Source organism: Budorcas taxicolor, chromosome 1 (assembly GCF_023091745.1).
Source record: "Budorcas taxicolor isolate Tak-1 chromosome 1, Takin1.1, whole genome shotgun sequence".
Lineage (NCBI taxonomy): Eukaryota > Metazoa > Chordata > Mammalia > Artiodactyla > Bovidae > Budorcas > Budorcas taxicolor.
The window spans coordinates 43,831,676-43,850,580 of record NC_068910.1 but is presented as its reverse complement, the minus strand read 5'-3'; the positions used below and the strand labels follow the sequence as shown (position 1 = coordinate 43,850,580).

At 37.9% G+C, this 18,905-nt stretch overlaps 1 protein-coding gene across 1 annotated transcript in view; it reads right to left on the bottom strand.

Annotated features, from left to right (window-relative positions):
* Positions 1-18,905, bottom strand: part of FANCD2 (FA complementation group D2) — a 47,299-nt gene that overhangs the window by 14,809 nt on the left and 13,585 nt on the right. The window contains exons 15-31 of the mRNA XM_052640150.1: positions 17,392-17,526; positions 15,843-15,974; positions 14,702-14,812; positions 11,521-11,630; positions 10,337-10,394; positions 9,173-9,292; positions 8,662-8,735; positions 8,218-8,364; positions 7,568-7,668; positions 7,150-7,265; positions 5,995-6,103; positions 4,925-5,035; positions 4,554-4,666; positions 3,453-3,596; positions 2,076-2,189; positions 872-1,000; positions 623-741 (exon numbers count right to left, since the gene is read on the bottom strand). Of these exons, the coding sequence (XP_052496110.1) occupies positions 623-741; positions 872-1,000; positions 2,076-2,189; positions 3,453-3,596; positions 4,554-4,666; positions 4,925-5,035; positions 5,995-6,103; positions 7,150-7,265; positions 7,568-7,668; positions 8,218-8,364; positions 8,662-8,735; positions 9,173-9,292; positions 10,337-10,394; positions 11,521-11,630; positions 14,702-14,812; positions 15,843-15,974; positions 17,392-17,526 (1,943 nt within the window). The remainder of the gene's footprint in view (positions 1-622; positions 742-871; positions 1,001-2,075; positions 2,190-3,452; positions 3,597-4,553; positions 4,667-4,924; positions 5,036-5,994; positions 6,104-7,149; positions 7,266-7,567; positions 7,669-8,217; positions 8,365-8,661; positions 8,736-9,172; positions 9,293-10,336; positions 10,395-11,520; positions 11,631-14,701; positions 14,813-15,842; positions 15,975-17,391; positions 17,527-18,905) is intronic.

Below are 18,905 nucleotides of genomic sequence, written 5' to 3'. Positions count from 1 at the left end.
CTCAGAAATTAAATTTTAGCCCGAATTTAACCTTATCTGAGACAGCCCAGGAAACCTGTATGAGAACAGAGAGGCCAAGACTCAGCCCTGAGGAACAGAAGCATGTAAGGGACACACCTCCCTCATTTCTACTCTTGTCCATGCCGTGCCTTACAGTTTCTTCCTTTACCTCCCCAAAGCCATCTACCCTCCAAGGGCCCCATCAAGTCCCACGATTTCATGAAGGCATCCCTACACACCCTGGCTTACATTGCCTGCAGCTCTTTACCACACAATCTGGAATTTATCTGCAACTTGTTGAGTAACAACTTCTTACAACACTCACCCTGGTGCTACTAGGGAAAGGGTGCCACAGCGAACTAGCCAAGAATCAGATGGCCAGATTTGTTACAGATTAGAAAAGAGCAAGTCATCTGATTTTCAAATGAGTTAATAATAGATAAAGTGTGCCAAACCAAATTAAATGATGCAGACAAAAACACTCCAGAAAGAGTAAGTGTCATATTGACATAACCTTTTGGAGTCCTTTCTTCTTTTCTACACCTCAGTGCCTTGGTGACTGCCAGGTAGAAGCAAGGACATTCTTGATCATCTCTACCTGCTGTACTTGCCACATACTCACCAAGCAAAAAGCCCGTGAAAAATCTGCAGTAGCCTCAGGTAGCAGGACGACATTATGTGGCACTCTTGACCTTTAATTCCGGGTCCATCAACTACACCATGATTCTCAGCAGTTAAGCACTACAAGGGAAAGGTGCTTTTAAGACTGCTGCTTTAGCAATTGCTCTCATTATCCTTCAAGATTTTTCAGCCAAAAATGAAATCTCTTGTTAATTTAGCAATTTCTAAATCTCTAAGACAGGATTCTGACCTGAAAATAGTTGTGAATGTTCTCCAGATGGTTACACATGGGGTTCAGCAGTTGAACAACCCTAAATGCGATTTCTGAGGCAGATCTCTGGTGGAGATGTGAGAATCCAATATTCCGGTTTCCTTTGCTCTAAAATAAATTCAGAGTTACTAGGGAAGAAACTGTTGGATAACTTCTTTGAAACTAAGAGTCTGTTATGGGGTTTAATCAAACCTTGTGCCAGAAGGTAGAGCGAAAAGAAGAAACTAGGGATATATTTTGACAGGAAACTCAACTCAGTCTTCAAATAACCAAGAGATTGGCTTTTACAGAGTACACAGTGTTTGAGAGGGGACTTCTCTGGTAGCTCAGCTGGTAAAGAATCTGCCTGCAATGCAGAGACCCAAGTTCAATTTCTGGATTGAGAAGATCCCCTGGAAAGGGATAGGCTACCCTCTCCAGTATTGTTGGGCTTCCCTGATGGCTCAGATGGTAAATAATCCACCTGCAATGAGGGAGACCTGGGTTCAATCTCTGGGTTGGGAAGATCCCCTGGAGGAGGGCATGGCAACCCACTCCAGTATTCTTGCCTGGAGAATCCCCATGGACAGAGAAACCTGGCCGGCTACAGGCCATAAGGTCTCAAAGTCAGACACAATTGAGCAATTAAGCACAGCGCAGTGTTTGAGACATACAAACCCCAAATTACTAATGAGACAAAGCTCACACAAAAATAGAAATCATTCAGTCTAATAAGAATGTAGACCAAATATTAAATTCAAGAAGAATCAAGTAACTGGATATTTTAAACATTCACACCTAAAACTCTCACATTTTGCTGTTCCTATCATCCATTTGCTTCCCCAGCTGCTACATGCATTTGTCCATTAGATACACACTTGAGCTTGTGAACTGTTCTAGACAGCCAACTACCATGCTGAGCCTTGGACAAAGGCTGTTTGGGAAGGTATTAAAACCAAAACCCAAGCAAAGAAGAGGATCCAGGAATTCTCAGGACGTTTGGAAATACATCTTCTGTTCTGGGTAGCTTTTTGCTTTCTCGGTCTTAGAGTTCCTTTCTGAAGCAAGGTGACTGTAGGCTGGCAACCGGGCTACAACCACACCACCCAAAAACAGTGTCAGAGAAACTGACAGCTCATTCACTACTCAGACGTCTTTGTTTCCAAATCCATAGGACAGGCCCAGTGCTCCTCTCTGTATTAACCTTGAGGAAGGGGACTCTCCTGGCCACAGGTGTTAGCATGTTGTCCAGCTTCTGGGCGAGATCTTCCAGCAAGAAAAGCAGTTCAGGGGGCTGAAGTTGCACAACTTCTGCAGCCTGTTACAAGGAAGAATGAAAGACTAATTCCCAACATGCTCTAGCCATCTTCTGGGGATACAGTTTATGTTTTTACTGTCTACAATGTGTAAAGAATCTGATCATTACCAAAAGAAAGGGGGGAAATTTCCCCCACCTCACATATCAGCAAGTCAAAGTCATGCATTTCCTAAGTAAAACAAAATTTAGAATTATTAATAGGAATGAGGCAGTATAGTTTTAAATGACACAACTTTTCTCTAGAAACAAATGCCTCTGGTATATCCTTCCAGCTATGGACCAGTGATGCCTTTCCTAAATACCTTGGGATTAAAAAAAAAATGACTAATTCAAGGAAATTTTGCTTTTCTCTGTTCATTAAATGATTATTTTGCATTTTCTCTCCCTGAAATGTTTCACTACTATTAAGATAAGACTGGCAGAATCATTATAAGCACATTGCACTACCAGAAACAGAATGGGTCCAATGCAGTCTCACTTCAAATTTTTCACTTAACTGTACATTTATGGAGAATCTCCAAGTACAGGCTGATATAGAAATACTGAAAAAATAATACATTCTTATAAAAATACACATTCTTGTAAAAATCTATGGCAAAATCCACACCATTTCTTATAAAAAAAATTTTAACCTGGAAAACCTCTACCTTCTGGTGAAACCCCATATCAGAAAGTACCTTCTCTGTGTAAATGTCCTCCACTTTCAGGTTCATTATAAATACCATTCTCTCCTCAGTTTCACTGGTACCTGGTTCAGATCATCCACATAGCATGTACTACTGGTTGTCTACTTCCTTTATTAGATTATGAGCTATTTGAAGGTGAGCATCGAGCTGTATCTACTACTAAATTGCCAATGTCTAGGTGAGTGGCAAATACAAAAAACTGACTCAACAAGTATCTCATGGACACTGAACAAATATCATGAAAAAGTGAAAAGAACACTGAGTAACTATAAACCAAAATAGTGCTGCTTTATAAAAGCAATCCAAACAGCTGGTTATTAGTAACCTAAAGTAAGGATCACACCATTAGCATGATCTTCTGTAATGTCTAATGTACTATAAAAAAAAAACAAAAAACTTAGATTTATAAACATCAAGATGATGAGGATAATTATTCATCTGCATTTTCACATATAAAGGCTTTGGAAGCCAGAGTCCAACTTCTCCCAGTGTCATGGTGTTTTCTGTGAAACAGGAAGAGAGCTGAGGAACTTCCTAAAAAGAGATTAAGTTCTGGGATCTCAGTTCTGTCACTTACTTTGGTGTGCATTTCAGTATCTAAGATGAACTTGGTCACAAGCCCACAACGCAGAATAGAGAAGACCTCAATGTCCAGCTCGCGGAAAAAAGCGTGGTAATTCTGTAATGACACTGATGTCTTTTCTTCTTTCCCTTTGAATTCCTAGGAAGTACGAGTAACCAACAGAACAAGGCTTCTATATTAATCTAATTTTAAATGAAGGTTTCAAAGTGCAATTAAGCATTTACTTTATACAAAAAGTTACACTTCATTACATTCTTTTACCAACTTTCTTTTTCCAAGGTCTCAAAATATTCCTGAGACAGAGTACCCAATGTAACACTGGGATATAGGATACATATCTAGACTCTTGGTTGGTTTCCACTTAGGGATGAACTATTAGGCAAATCAAGGCACTATGGTATGGATCAGAAAACTGTGAACTTAAGGACCAAAAATGTGGCTTCAAACCCTTGCTGAAGCACTTATTAACTGTATAACTTTGAACAAGTCACCTAGTCTCTCTGGGTCTTAAGTTTTCTCATCTATTATATACAGGTATCAATACTAAACTTGATTTTGAGAGATTAGAGGAGTTATATATAACAAATACTCACTAAACAACAGCTAAAAAACAGAAATAACTGGGATCCATGTGGTTTAAGCAATTTCACAAACCAACTCTGTGAGTGGTACAATTATAGGAAATTGTTAAGTATCTGTATTAGGAAACTCTACTAAGCATTTCATGTTATCTCAACTGACTGAGAAGGGAATAATCTGGGATCAGATTAGGAAAAAAGGCTAAAAGAAGTATATTTAGAATACATCCAAAGACAGAATTTGATAGTTGCTACAAGATAATTCAAAGTACTCCTGGGGTGCAAAAAAGGGAGTAATATGATCAAGAAAATAATGAGAAGAACCAGTGTGTGGTAGTGATAAATATTTCGAGTCTCACCCAACCTCTGCTACTGACAGGGTCACTCCAAGGCCTATCAGTTTTTTCACCTCTCCTTTCCATAACTTTTCTCTCAGTGAAATGCATAGGATAATGCTAGCCCTTGCTAATTTCACTGGGCTGTTACACACCTTCATGGAGACTCATCATTCCAATACCTTTTCCTGTTGGCTCCTCTCAGCTAGTGTAGGGTCACATTCTGAACTATCCTCCTTTGAAAGCACATCAGGGGAGGATGTCTTGCCGCCATCTGCTTTTCGTTTCTTTCCTCCTTATGTTTCAAGAGGAGAAAAGTAACTGAAATAATCAATAATCTTGTTTGCGAAATATCACTGCTTTCAAGAAAAAGACTACCTAGAGATGAAGAAGGTTAATTTTATAACCCTAAGTTACAATTCATTGATAACCATGCTAAAGAAAGAGTTCAGTTATATAATCTCTCCCATTACTGATCCTTTGATGCATATAACCTCTAAGTCAATTCAACACAACACATAGGAGGACACGGAATAAGAGGAAAAGAAAATACCTGTCTTTCCTTGCATTCTGATTTTTGCTGAAACGGCCGTACTGGTATGAGGTGTTACTTCTAAAGTTTCCAAGTCAAAGTTTGCAAGGGGAGGAACATAGTCTGGGGTGACTGAAACAGAGAGCAGGAAGCTCAATGTATACCAACCATACACCACTGTTAAATTTGAATGATAATCACCCAAGTAGCTAAAAACTATTTTCCAGAACTACCACACATGGCTATCTATCAGATGCTTGCAGGTCATGTGACACTAACCATTTTGGCACAGTAAAATGGCCAAAGATAACTTTATAGAAATACTGCATTAATTGATTATGGTCAACTATGGACGGAGGAACCTGGTAGGCTACAGTCCATGGGGTCGTTAAGAGTCGGACACGACTGAGCGACTTCACTTTCACTTTTCACTTTCATCCACTGGAGAAGGAAATGGCAACCCGCTCCAGTGTTCTTGCCTGGAGAATCCCAGGGACGGGGGAACCTGGTGGGCTGCCGTCTCTAGGGTCATAGGACACTACTAAAGCAACTTAGTGGCAACTTAAAATCATTCTAAATAAAGATATAAAGTATCCAAACAGCTAAGAACTAAAAATAAACTCACATTTAAAATCTAAAGATAGTAGCAATATTTGGTCACAGAGTAGTTTGTTTTACACACAGTTATTTAGATGAGAGCCTGAGGGAGGCTCTGTTTTCCCCAGAAAAATCAAGCTAGAACTGTAAAACAAGTTTTCTTAATGGTCAAAGGGTATCAAGAGGCCTCTCAGCTTTACTCCTGATGATGTTCAGGAAGGTAAAGGGCACTGGAAGTTTGACATCTGAAGAAGCAAAGTAATTTACAAAAGCCCAACCAGTGTTTTATATCTTGTCTTTTCTCAAACACCAAGGCCTCCTGGAGAAAACAATGGGAGGAAAATGGCTGTATTCATTTTTTAAAATTTCTGTTGAGCAAACATTTTCGTGTCCCACATGAATTAGGGGCAGCTATCATTGAGTCTGGCTTAAAGGCTGTCCTCTATCTCCTCACTACTGCCCAGCAGGGTTCCCAGCCGGGACCCTTCCCTCACCCGCCAAGTGCTTTTCCAGGAGTTGCTGCAGTTCTACAATGTGCTTTAACCGGGTGAGCACCTTCCCCTTCATCTCGGGCAACTTTTGCCGACAGAAGGCATTTACAACCTGTAGAAGTACAAATCATATCTGTGAAGTGTTCAGATTTTAACCTCATTTGCATTATTCAGCAAGGGCTAAAAGTGCCATTCAGTGAAAGGATCTGTGAGCCTAGTGAGCAACGTCAAAGTCTCCTCAGCAAGGTGCTTTGGAGAAAAAAAGCCCTGGGCCAATATAGGAGGATCTAAATTTTAATACCAGTTTTACTTATTTCTAGTTAAGTAACAAGGCAGAACTTGTTACTTAACTTAACAGAAGTTAAGTAAATCTCTGCAGCTAGAGAGTACAACCTTTGGTGAAACAAGTCCAAGGTCTGTTACTTACTAGCTGTGTGACCTTGGCCAAGTCTTGAACCTTTCTGTGCTTCTATCTCTTTAACTATAAAATGGGAATGCACTTGTGTGGATTAAGTGTGAATAAAGAAACTAGCCCAGCATTTGGCACATGTGTTTGATAAATTTTAATGACTTTGAACTCTCTGTAACTGCAATTTCATATGAATAAGACAAGGATAGTAATACCTACCCTGCCTGTACCATAATACAGTTGTCAGGATAAGAAGAGATCATTCAAGTGAATAAATATTCTTAGAAACAATATGCATGAGAAAGGAAATGCGATATAGATATAAGATGTTATTGTCATTTTCAATATATTTCATTATTATTGTGCATTTCGTTAAGTACAAATATATTCTAAAGGATGGTGAAAACTATCTTCATTTGATCTCACTAAATCGAAATATTAAGTGCATACCTGTAAGGAGGAACAGTATTTTCACAGTGGAGAAGGTGAAGTTATTCCATGCAGGAAGCAGAATAGTGTGAAAAGGCTTGGAGGCAGTAAAGCATGGGCAACATTAAGTGAATTCTAAGCATTTTGATTTGGCTACATCAAGATGTGCATGTGATTAGAGAAGGGTGGGACACAATCGCTGAAGAGACACACAGGGGTTAGAGGTTGGTGGACAAGGAGTCTCATGGGAACCAAGAAAATAGTTTCCTTTCTAGAGAAATTACAGACAGTAGGTGAAACGTCCCAATAACTCTGCTCACCTCTCGGAACCAGTTGAGAGTAAGAAATATGAGTGAACACAGGAACGAACGCTCTTTAACAGACATGGACTGGAGTCTCTCTCCAGGCTCCAGGTCAGTGAGGAATAAAGGACAATCTGAAAGAGAAGAACAAACATTTCTAATCTCTTTTAGTTGAAGTCAACAGAATCTGGATGCTGCCCCCAGAGCTAGGTCTCCTTCTACTAATTTCCCCCTTTAATGGGTATTTGAAGGTCAAGTTTCAGTTAGTCTCAAAAATACCCTCATACCATGCAGCATCAACAAATATAATTTAAAAGTCTCTGTGATGTTAGAAGATTCCCTCCCCTCCCCCTACAAGTACCAATGTACCACACTTCCCTAAGTTTACCAAAAAAAGGTTACAAAGAAGAAACAATCTGATAACTTCATTCTATACCTAATAAACCATCAATCTCCTCCAAGCTTCCATTATGTTGTCTGTCCACACAAAGTCTCAGTAACCGGAAATAGGGAGCCAGGCATAACGCAGAAACCAATCTGGGAAGGAAAATCCATTTCGAGATCACAGTTTATAAACATATTAGTCCATATTTATAGGAGCCCGATCTTGTAATCAGCAAGTTTTGCCCAAAATAAATGTCTACTTTTAAAAACATGACAAAGAACATAGTGGATGCTCAGCAAATAAATAATGAACTGAATGGGAAGAAGACACAGGTAAGAGTGAAATGTCCACGCACTAAGATAAAGTACAGGTAACACAGAAGGAAGGCACATGACTGGCAAAGGTAGACAAACACATTCCCAGGTGGGGAAAAGGAACAGAAACAAAAGCAGCCTCACAAAGTATCTGTTGGCTGTCATGAGCCACTGCAAATCCCAATCCCAGGATCTGGGAGAAAACAAGGAGTCTGATCCATTCTTGGTAATGCATCCAAATACCACCTGTCTTGGGAGAAATCCTTTTCAATCAAGTTGCCAACAGATAACAAGAACTGTGGCATTCCTTGTGAACAAGAACTGTGGCACTCCTTGTCAACATTCAACACATCAACAGCCGTTTTAGAGAAGAAAAAGTATACTGACTTTTGGTCTGATTCCTGCGAAGTCAGTGTACTCCCATCTTTCACAAAGTTCTGAGAGAACAACAGTGGCAGGAGGTTGATCACAATCCCATCACAACTATCATAGTCTTCTAGTCCGTAGAGTGCTTTCACAGGAAATGGATAATCACTGTGAAGAGAACCCAGAATCTGAGGTCCCAGCATCAGGGTATGGCAACTCTATGGGAAAAACCACTAGAACAAATCAATCTTCTCTATTATGAGGAGAAGTGAGAAAGAACAAGTGGGGAATCTTCTAGCAATCCTGGAGCTGGAACTGCTGGGGTGTTGGGGTTGGGAAGAGGGAAGTTGGAGTAGGATAGACTTGGACGAAGTCAAAGACATTCTGAGATTGGTACCAGCTATCAACATAACTAACAAAATTTCTTTACCAATATAACCATGTCAGTGGGTAAACAGCACTTACCCTTCTGGAACAACACAGGCATCCACCACAAACGCATCTTGGAAATCATTAAAGATGGTCTGCCCAAGCCATTCCTTCAGGAAGCAAACAAACAAAAAGGTCTGTGTAGCCCAGGGCGTACATCCTATAAAGCCCTAAATAAACTATTAACCTTTCTGAAGCCTGTTTCCTCATTTCTGAAAAGAAAATAACAGTAATACATACTACATTATTCTGATGAGGAATAGACATAATACATGAAAAATGCTTAATACAGTGCCTGGCACAGAATAGATGGTGGCTTTTAACAACATCATTAACCAAATGATCATGATTCTCACTCTTAGTATGTGAAGGAGGCCTCAGAAGAGAGGCCTGGGGCAGAGTGAGTCAGAACAGCATTCCCAATTAGAATATGGGAGAGCTCACAGGCAGATCTATTTTTGCAATACAACAGAGAGAATGATTTGAAGAATGTATAGTAAAGCAGCCCTTGAGCTTCACTGTTTTAAGAAAAGATACTTGGCCTCACCAGGGCTTCTGGAGCTAGCCTCCTTCCATGGATCAGGTTGGCAAATTCATCATAATAAAGTCCAGAGGCCTGAGGAGATTGTTCACTGCAGGAATGAACCAACTGTAGCAAGGAGATCACCTGAAACAGTCAAAGAGAAAGAATGGTCCAGTCCTTGAGTTGCTGATGCTTCCTAGTTAAAAACTATTCACTCCATTCAACAATAAGTTTTTCCTTTTCCAACTGCATTGGCAAAGCTCTCATCACCACCTCTCACTTGAGGTTTCTCCTAAGCCTCCTGACCAATCCTTTCTTTTCAATCTTACCTCTTTTCCAATCTAGACACATGAACCAGATTAACTTTTCTAAAGCAAAGCTTGGATTATGCCATTTCTATGCTAAAACCCTTAAGGACTACCTCTGTGTAAAAATTAAATCAAAATGTCTTGATTCACATTCAGAGCACTCTGCTTTGTATCTCCAAACTAGCTGTATCTCCAGCTCTCCAATTATACACTTACTTGTCCCTACGCTCTAGTCAACCTGTTACTCTTCAAACATGGCCCACCTATTTTGCTAAGAATTTAAAATTAATTAGGAGATCAGATATAGAATTAAAATACAACCTAAGCCAAAGGATTTTAAAGGCCAAAAGAGTAGTATAAATTACAAAAGCTATGAGTTCAGCAAAATATATTTTGAAAAAAGAAGCACTCTTTGGTAAGGTAACAGTTGTTATTCAGTTGCTTAGTCATGTCCAGCTCTTTGCAACCCCATGGACCATAGCATGCCAGGCTTCCCTGTCCTTTACCATTTCCTAGAGCTTGCTCAAACCCATGTCCATCGAGTTGGTGATGCCATCCAGCCATCTTGTCCTCTGTCATCCTCTTCTTCTCCTGCCTTCAATTTTTCTCAGCATCAAGGTCTTTCCCGATGAGTCGGCTCTTAGCATAAGGTGGCCAAAGTACCGAAGCTTTACCTTCAACATCAGTCCTTTCAATAAATATTCAGGACTGACTTCCTTAGGATTAACTGGTGTGCTCTCCTTGTAGTCCAAGGGAATCTCAAGAGCCTTCTCCAGCACCACAGTTTGGAAGCATCAATTCTTTGGCACTCAGCCAACAGTGACCAGAAGCAATTTCTCAGTTACTCATAAACATATCCAACCCCAAGATAAGAACTCACCTGGGTGCACTGTTCACTGCTCAGCTCTCCACTTCCTGGGGTCAAATTAGAAGATCTACTTCCAAAAAACAAGTTATTTTAGATTCACATCTGTAATATTTTGTAACAACCAGCAATAAATTTTTAAAAATTGCCTTCCCTAAGATTAGGATGGAGAATGAAAGCACAGTCAAGTAGTTATTCAGGCCTTATAAGAGGTGGACTAGAGCAAATGATGGCTACCTTAGATTTTTTTAAAGTGTACATTAACTAAACTAGTAAAAATCATAAGAGCAAGCACTTGGTATTGTTCTATTTAATGATCTCAACAACTCTATGAAGTAAATACTATTAATATCTTTACTTCACACATTTGAACAGAAACAGAACGGTAAACTGACTTATCCAAGATCACTGAGCTAAGAACAATGGAGCCAGTATTTGACCCCAGGCAAGCAGAATGGCTCCAGAGAATGAACTTTTACCCAGTATACTGTGCAGCCTCTACAGATAACTAATGCGAACTCTAAGGATGTTTCTTGAGCTCCGAGGAATTCATAACAAATCATTTCCAAGAAGCATGAACCAAATTTCATGACTTCACAACAGTAATAACTTATCAAGCCCCAAGCTTCTATTAGACTTTACAACTGTGGAATCAAGGAACTAGTACTAGGAGGGAAAATCCACAAGAAGACTTAATTTATATCACAATTAAAATAAATTTTTTTTTTTTAAAAAGAAGACTTTATTTATATCACAATTAAAATAAATACTTTTTTTTTAAAAAGAAGACTTTATTTATTTCAGATGAGGTGTTCCAGACAAGAGTAACACAGTAATGGAGAAACCTGTATTGTCTAATGCTTAAGACTGGAGCAGATGCAGAAAAAAAGCATCCCAGGAGGATCAGGGTTCCTTTCTTGTGGAAACATTTTCTAAAACTTAATTTCTTAGCAATCCCTAGTTTTAAACAATGAGAATGTAATGACTATAAGCACAATTCTGCAAAAATTATAGGTAACATATACAGTCAAGATTAAAAAGAACATGGAAAAGTAACAACAAACATTTGCTAACTTCTCTTATGGTTTTAATTCTCCTGTTATAATGATGTCTAAACAATATAACACTTTATTTTGTAAGACAGCAACTTGATTAACTGACCATGAGCCACAGAAATCAATCAGAATTTCCACACATACCTATCTGCTGCCATGATGCCAGCCATAGTGACAGCACCAATAATACCAATAAGCTTGTACTTGAATACGGTGCTAGAGAGCTGTTTTCGTATCACCAGGTGCATGTCATCCTGCAAGGAAATAATGTGAAGATGTTGGAATGGTACAGCAAGAGTCAAATATTAGAACCAAACAAACAGAACAGCAAGGTTTCTATCATTTATTAACTGTGTGGTCTTTGATGAGTCACTCAATTTTTTTGAGTCTCAATTTTTTTCATCTATAGAATGGGAAAGGTTTTGCAAGGATCAGAGACCAAATTACAAAAAATTCCAAGAACAGCATCTGTCATATGGTAGACATTCAATAATAATAGCTATTACTGTTACTGCTGGGATAGTTGCTTGATATGGATAATGTAAATTATCCTGTCGTTGGCCACTCAGGCAGTAGTAATCAAACAGAAAAAAAGTGCTTAGGAATAAATTTAACAAAGGAGGCAAAAGACTTGCACACTGAAAAACCTGCAAAACATTACTGAAATAAATTAAAGACCTAAATAAAAAGAAAGGTATTCCATGTTCATGGAACTAAAGACAGAACACTGTTGAGATGATGCTCATTCAATGTAATCATTTAAAAAATTCTAACAGTATTTTAAAATTCTAACAGTATTTTTAAAATATTTCTTTTTTTAGGCTGCACTGGGTCTTAGTTGTGGCTTGTGGAATCTTCACTGCAGCATTAGGGCTTCTTAGTTGCAGCATGTGCTATTTGGTTCCTCAGCCAGGGATCTAACCTGGGCCCCCTGCGTTGGAAGCTCAGAGTCCTACTCAGTGGTCCACCAGGCAAGTATCTCTAACAGCAATTTTTACAAAAATAGGAAAACCCACACTAAAATTCATATGGAATTTCAAGGGACCCCAAACAGCCAAATAATTTTGAAAAAGAACAAGTTTGGAGGGCCCACACTTTTCAATTTCAAAATTACAAAGCTATAGTAATCAAAACGTGCTACCAGCATAAGCACATTCAGACCAACAGATAGAATAGATCCTAGAAATAAACCCTCACACATATGGTCAATTGATTTTCCACAAAGGTGCCAAGTCCACTCAATAGAAAAAGACAAACTATTCAACAAAAGGTGCTAGAGAAAACTGGATACCCACACACACAAAAATGAAGTAGAGCCCTTACCTTATACCATATAAAAAAATTAACTCAAAGTGAATCAATGATTTAAATTTAAGAGCTAAAACTATAAAATTCTGACAAGAAAACTTGGGGAAAATTTTTCATGACTTCAAATTTTGCGATTTTTAAAAAAAAATAAGCATGACACCAAAAGCACTGGCAACAAAAGAAAAAAAGACTGAGTGGACTCCATCAAAACTGCACCAAAGGGCACTATCGAGACTGGAAAGACAATCACAGAAAGGGAGAAAATATTTGCAAATCATTTATCTGATAAGGGACTAATATCCAGAATATATAAAGAATTCCTACATGTCAACAACAAAAAACAACCCATTTAAAAAGTGAGCAAAAGGACTTGAATAGACTTTTTCTAAACAAGATACACAAGCACCAATAAGCATACAGTAAGATGTTCAACATCATTAGTCATCTGGAAAATAGAAATCAAAACCACAATGAGATACCACTTTACACACACACCTATCAAATAAGTGTTGATAAGGATGTAGAAAAACTGGAGCCCTCTATTGCTCATTACAATGCAAAATGGTATAGCTACTGTGGAAAACAGTTTTGTGGCTCCTCAAAATGTTAAACATAGAATCTTCATATGATTCATAAATCTCACTCCTAGATATATACCAAGTATATACCCAACTGAAAACAGGGACTCAAAAGAAATACTTGTACATCAATGTTCATAGCAGCAGTCTTCAAAATAACAAAAGGTGGGGAAAATCCAATATCCATCAACGGATAAACTAGTTACAGTCTATATATACAATGGAATATTCAGCCATAAAAAGCAATAAAGTTCTGATATATCTTACAACATGGAGGAACTGTGAACACATTATGCTAAGTGAAATAAGCCAGACACAAAAGGACAAATATTGTATAACTATTTAAATGATCACACATTCAATGTGTATAACTATTTAAATGATCACACAAATTCACAGAAAGTAGGTAAGAGGTTACCAGGGTATAGAGAAAGGGAAATGGGGTGTTATTGCTTCATGGGGATAGAATTTCTATTTGAGATGATGAAAAAGTTCTGGAGACAGATAATGGTGATGGTTGCTCAACACTGTGAACGTGCTCAGTGCCAATGAACTGTATAATTAAAACTGGTTAAAACAGTAAAATTTATCCTCATGTATGTTTTACCACAATTAAAACATAATGATGTAGCTCTATTAGTCCTGATACGATGAAATCTTCAATCTATACTGCTAGATCAAACAAGCAAGACACAAAACAAGAGGATATGGTGTGGAAAACAGGTATATGGGTAAATACATATTTGTCTATGCTCAGCACATCTCAGAAAGCTATAAGCTAGTAACAGCGACTGCCTTTAGAGAATCTCAGCCTAGAGGACTGAGAGGGAGGATACATTCCTCACTACCTTTCCATATCTTTTGAATTTTGTACCATGGTGTATACTACCTGGCCAATTCTTTAAACTTAGTTTAAAAAAAAAAAAAAAAAGTTGTTCAAAGACCAGTACAGATTACTGCCACAAGGTGGCACTGAAGATGCAAAAGAGCTGAGTCGATTCCAACCCAATCTTACTTTAGACACTTTGCTTGGCTTTGGCTTTTTCAGTGAATGGTGTTCACAAATGAGAGAAGGCCCAGATGGAGTTCACGTTAGATGGAGATGTTCTTTGTGGAACAAGAGTATTCCCTGTTTTTCCATGGCACCTGGTACAGTACCTGAATGGCTTGTCTTACTCAGTTTCATAATGAGCAGATAGATTACAGGCTCATTTATACTAACAGACTGAGCTCCTAAAGGGCAGGTCTAATACACATGTACTGTCTCGGTGCTTGGCATACAGTAGGCATTTAGTGTTTGTAGCAGGAAAAGAATAAACAAATACTAGGATTATGGCTATGTACTTTAGTCATACTACTACACAGGCTGTGGGGATTCTGTTCAACAAATTTCAGCTGAAGAGGTTTAAAAGATTCTTTCACAACACACTGTCACTTACCTGGATGTGACTACTGGCTTCATGTTCTTTGCCAAATGCCAGTGTGCTGAGAATACAAAAGAGTTTTCGTATTTGCTGAGGGGACATATTATCCAGATAATCCAAAATGCCCTGGGAGAAAAAAATGTTAACGATGAGATTAGCAACTAACTTTTCTTTTTTCCTTTAAATAAAAAAATTAAAATTCTCATAAAAGGCACACACACAGATAGCCAGGCATGTTTCACAAAAGCTCAAGTTCTCTAAAACTATGCCTCAGAGCCCAAAGGGTTGATATTCTACTTAGTCATCCTAACATAGATCCTAGTTCTCCCTATACTTTTTCTCCATGCTTCTCTTTTTCTTAGTGAAAACAATATTCTGCCAAAAGTTATGTCTCTGACCTTATTTCTCAGCTTGTACTCCATGAATTACTTATTCTTTTTTACAGATACAGATGGACTTATGTCAAACCCCATTAAAATCCTTTACCAGCTCCCTCTTGTCTATAAAATAAAGTTGCAACTCTTTGGCTCCGTATTTAAGATCCTTCATAATCTGGTCTTCACCTCCCACCTTACCCTATCTACCAATCATGCTGATCTTACTTGTCATCTCTCAAGCACACCATGGACATAGGTGCCAGTTTGCTTCTGTTCAAACTATTCTCTGCCTAGATATACTTACTTTATTCTTTCAAATCTCTTCTACAAATCTCTTCTACCTTTCAAGAATCACTCTAATATTATCTCTTGTTTGAAGATTTCTCCAGTTTTCCCAGGACAAATTAATTATTTCTGCACTGGTGTATCTATAGCACTTTATTAGAGAATTTGTCATGTTGTATATATAGTGATGTACTTATATACCTTACTTTCTTATCATCAAAGGCAAAGACTACCTTTTATATCCTCAGCACCCAGCATAGAGCCTGGCACATCATTAGGTATAAAGAAGTATATGCTGAATTAATAAATATATAGACAGATGAGTTATTTTTCTATTATTTGCCCCATCACCCCACCTTCATCCCCTCCACTTCTACAAATTATAGTGCTCGGTATCTAGCATAAAAAATAAATTGCTAATAAGGTATCAGGTGTCTCAGACATATGTAAGAAAGAAAAATGATGGAATATGTGTCAATAGTAGGACTAGATACCTTCACAAAGACAGCATTCAGCCTCATAGCAGATGGGCTTACAACTACCAACTCGAGGAGGACATCCAATGCAGCATCAACTTCAACTTCATTTCCACTGCACACATGGGTCACTAGGGCACCAATCACTTCCTATGCAGAGAAAAGTCAACAGGACTGTGTGAAGCTAAAATATAGTACGGTCATCTAAAAGAGGTTTGTGCCCAAGGCCGTTCCAATCTCAACCTGGTTAAAATCCCAACCCACCTCATTCTATCACCTACTTCTATGAACTGGTTTCATTACTATTAGATTCAAGAGGTTTAGGATTATGTCTCTAACTACACTACCATCCATCTTGATTTACGCCCCATATTTTACTAGTGAGCACTATCTAAGCCCTCTGGATTTTGCTTCCTGGTATAATCTTTCTTTTTTCTCATAAGTGTCAAATATTACCCATTAAATTGTAGTTGTACTTAAACTATTAAAATTTACTGAAAAGGTGGCACTCAAGAAGCTAAAGGTTTTAAAGTTGTTTTAAGTTAGACTTATTTTTTCAAGTAAACATAGGTCATGATGGTGTCTCTAAGACATTAAGATGGTTCTCTACAAATGTCTTAGATGTCACTCTTCCCTTCCTTTATACTGCTGTTTCACACCAAATTATAGCGCTCGGAATCTAGCATAAATAGATCTCAAATGCAGATCAGTCTCAAATGCAGATTTATTTGAGATCTCAAATAAATCTCATAAATAGATTCTCAAATGCAGTAGCTATCTGATGCCAGATGTCTATTACTCCACTTTAAATGTGTTTTTTTTCCCTGCTTTAAATTTAAATAATTTTATATTATTCATTTTAAAATTCTCTCTTTTTTTGGCCACACCGTGGGATCTTAGTTTCTTGACCAGGGATCAAATCTGCTCCCCTGGCATTAGATGTGCAAAGTCTTAACCACTGGACCACCAAAGAAATCTCAGTATTCATTTTTAAAAACTGCCCTTTCAAATGTGCTTTCCTGTTGGTAATAAAGGTATAACATAAATGACCAATACAAAACAAGACACTTTGGTCTTTGTTCTCCTAATCACTTTCCATAAGCACAGCCTTCCCTGTATGTGTGCTAATAAATGTGGTGTCTGGTATTCACGAAAACAGGGTTAGGCCCTCAGGCATTTCTCTCTTATTTGTTTCTCACGACACCTTTTTCTAGAGAACAATTTCAGGATCAACTGGCAGTAGATTATTAGCAGGTAAGTTTAAAACTGCCATTCCTGTACTGTGAAAACTACATGATAACTCCAAGGCAAATGTTTGTTTCAAGCAGACTGGAGCAAGACTGAGAGAATTTACAGCTCAAGACAGAGTTAGATCCTCAAGTCCAATCCCTTCATTTAGAGACTAGGACTAGAACTAAGTTTTCCCAACTCCCAGTTCAGAGTTCTTCCTTCTTCAATGCCTTTCAACCAATAAGAAACAAATACTGGATCACATGCAAGTCATTCGGGATGGCATTTCTTTTCTTTTCCCTGTCTCCTCCTTCCCAAGATAAATATTTCAACGTACCTGCTGGCAGTAAGTGTCAAAAAACATAAAAGAATATCTGTATAGAAGACTGCCAAACAAAATTATGCTCTGGTCTAGGGAGTTCAACAAACTCTGAGCCAGCGACAAAATGGATGGACAAACATCCTTAAGAACCTTGAGGAGAGAGAAGTAGAGAAAAATGAAGCTGTGGGAGAGACTTCGTTATCACAGCACCTAGAGCTGCTATCGCTAACCCTTTTATGATGTCAGAATTCTCCCTAATTCTTAATTTAAGGAATTTTAATTTTTGTTTTACTCAGAATAATCCTTCATTCTGAGCTTCTCTTAGAATCAGTGAAATTCAATATATGGATAAGAATTGACCTTTAAACTCAAAGAAGTTAAATCACAAGCCTAATAGCTTGTAATCTGCCCAGCTTGGGACAAGAACCCAAACTTCTAAATTCAAATTTCCTCACTTAATCTTATTGCCTCCCTGGGGATACAGTGGGCCTGTTCTTCCCTGGTTATGATTTTAAATCAGTCTATAACGTTCAATCTAATTAAACTGATTTCTTTTAAAGTACATCAAGAGGAGAACTGATTATGTCCTAACAAGAAGGCAGTAGGTGGACATGAATGGAACCAGAATAAATAACCAGTTATTAAGTTCAGTTTCTTTAAATGGGTATAATGCTTTACTGAGAAAGATGCAATAAAAAATTATATATGGTTTCTGCCCTCTGCAAAGTTATAGACCAAAACACACATCAGAGCACAAATAAGCACAGACAATACTGTAAGATAAAACAATACAAATTTTAAATCCATTCCTAAATAATAGTCTTAAGTCAACTACATATTCTCCTTAATTCCTAAGCCAAGTCCCAAAACTCTGGTCCACCCAGTTTTCTAAGGTGTACACTGTTAATATCCTGAATATTCACCTGGAAAATACCATTTCTAGATTATAAAATTCCATATCAAATGGTTTATACTTCAACAAGAATGATCACCTAAGGGTCATATACTGAATGGCTAAAATAGTGATAATTCAAAAGATATAAAATTATGTCTCTACTAGCATTCCTCTGATAATGTTATACTCAGGGGTTTTTAGAAACTACTTAAAACAGGATACAGAAGGCAAGTTTGTCAAAAGTTACAGATCACAGAGAGCTAGACAATTAAAATGATTAATATAAAATCAAGATTCAAAAGTCTCAATGGACTTAAACAATGGGTTGAAACTAATATGATAATTTCTAAGGGAGATGTGAAGTTCTCCATTTTAGGTCAAAAATGAAATCATAGAAGACCTGAATTACAATATTTCCTATAAAAGAGAACACAGGGCTTGAGTCAACGAATTGTTGAACCAATTTTGTGCTTCTTTTGCTAAAAAGATGAAAACCAATCTTAGTTAGATTTTATTAATATTTATAATGTCACAATCAAGGTGGTAATAATCCCACTATGTTCTGAAATATACCAAGCTCCCTGTAAAAGATTATTACCCAGCAAAGGTGGCGGTGTCATGATTTCCGCACAGG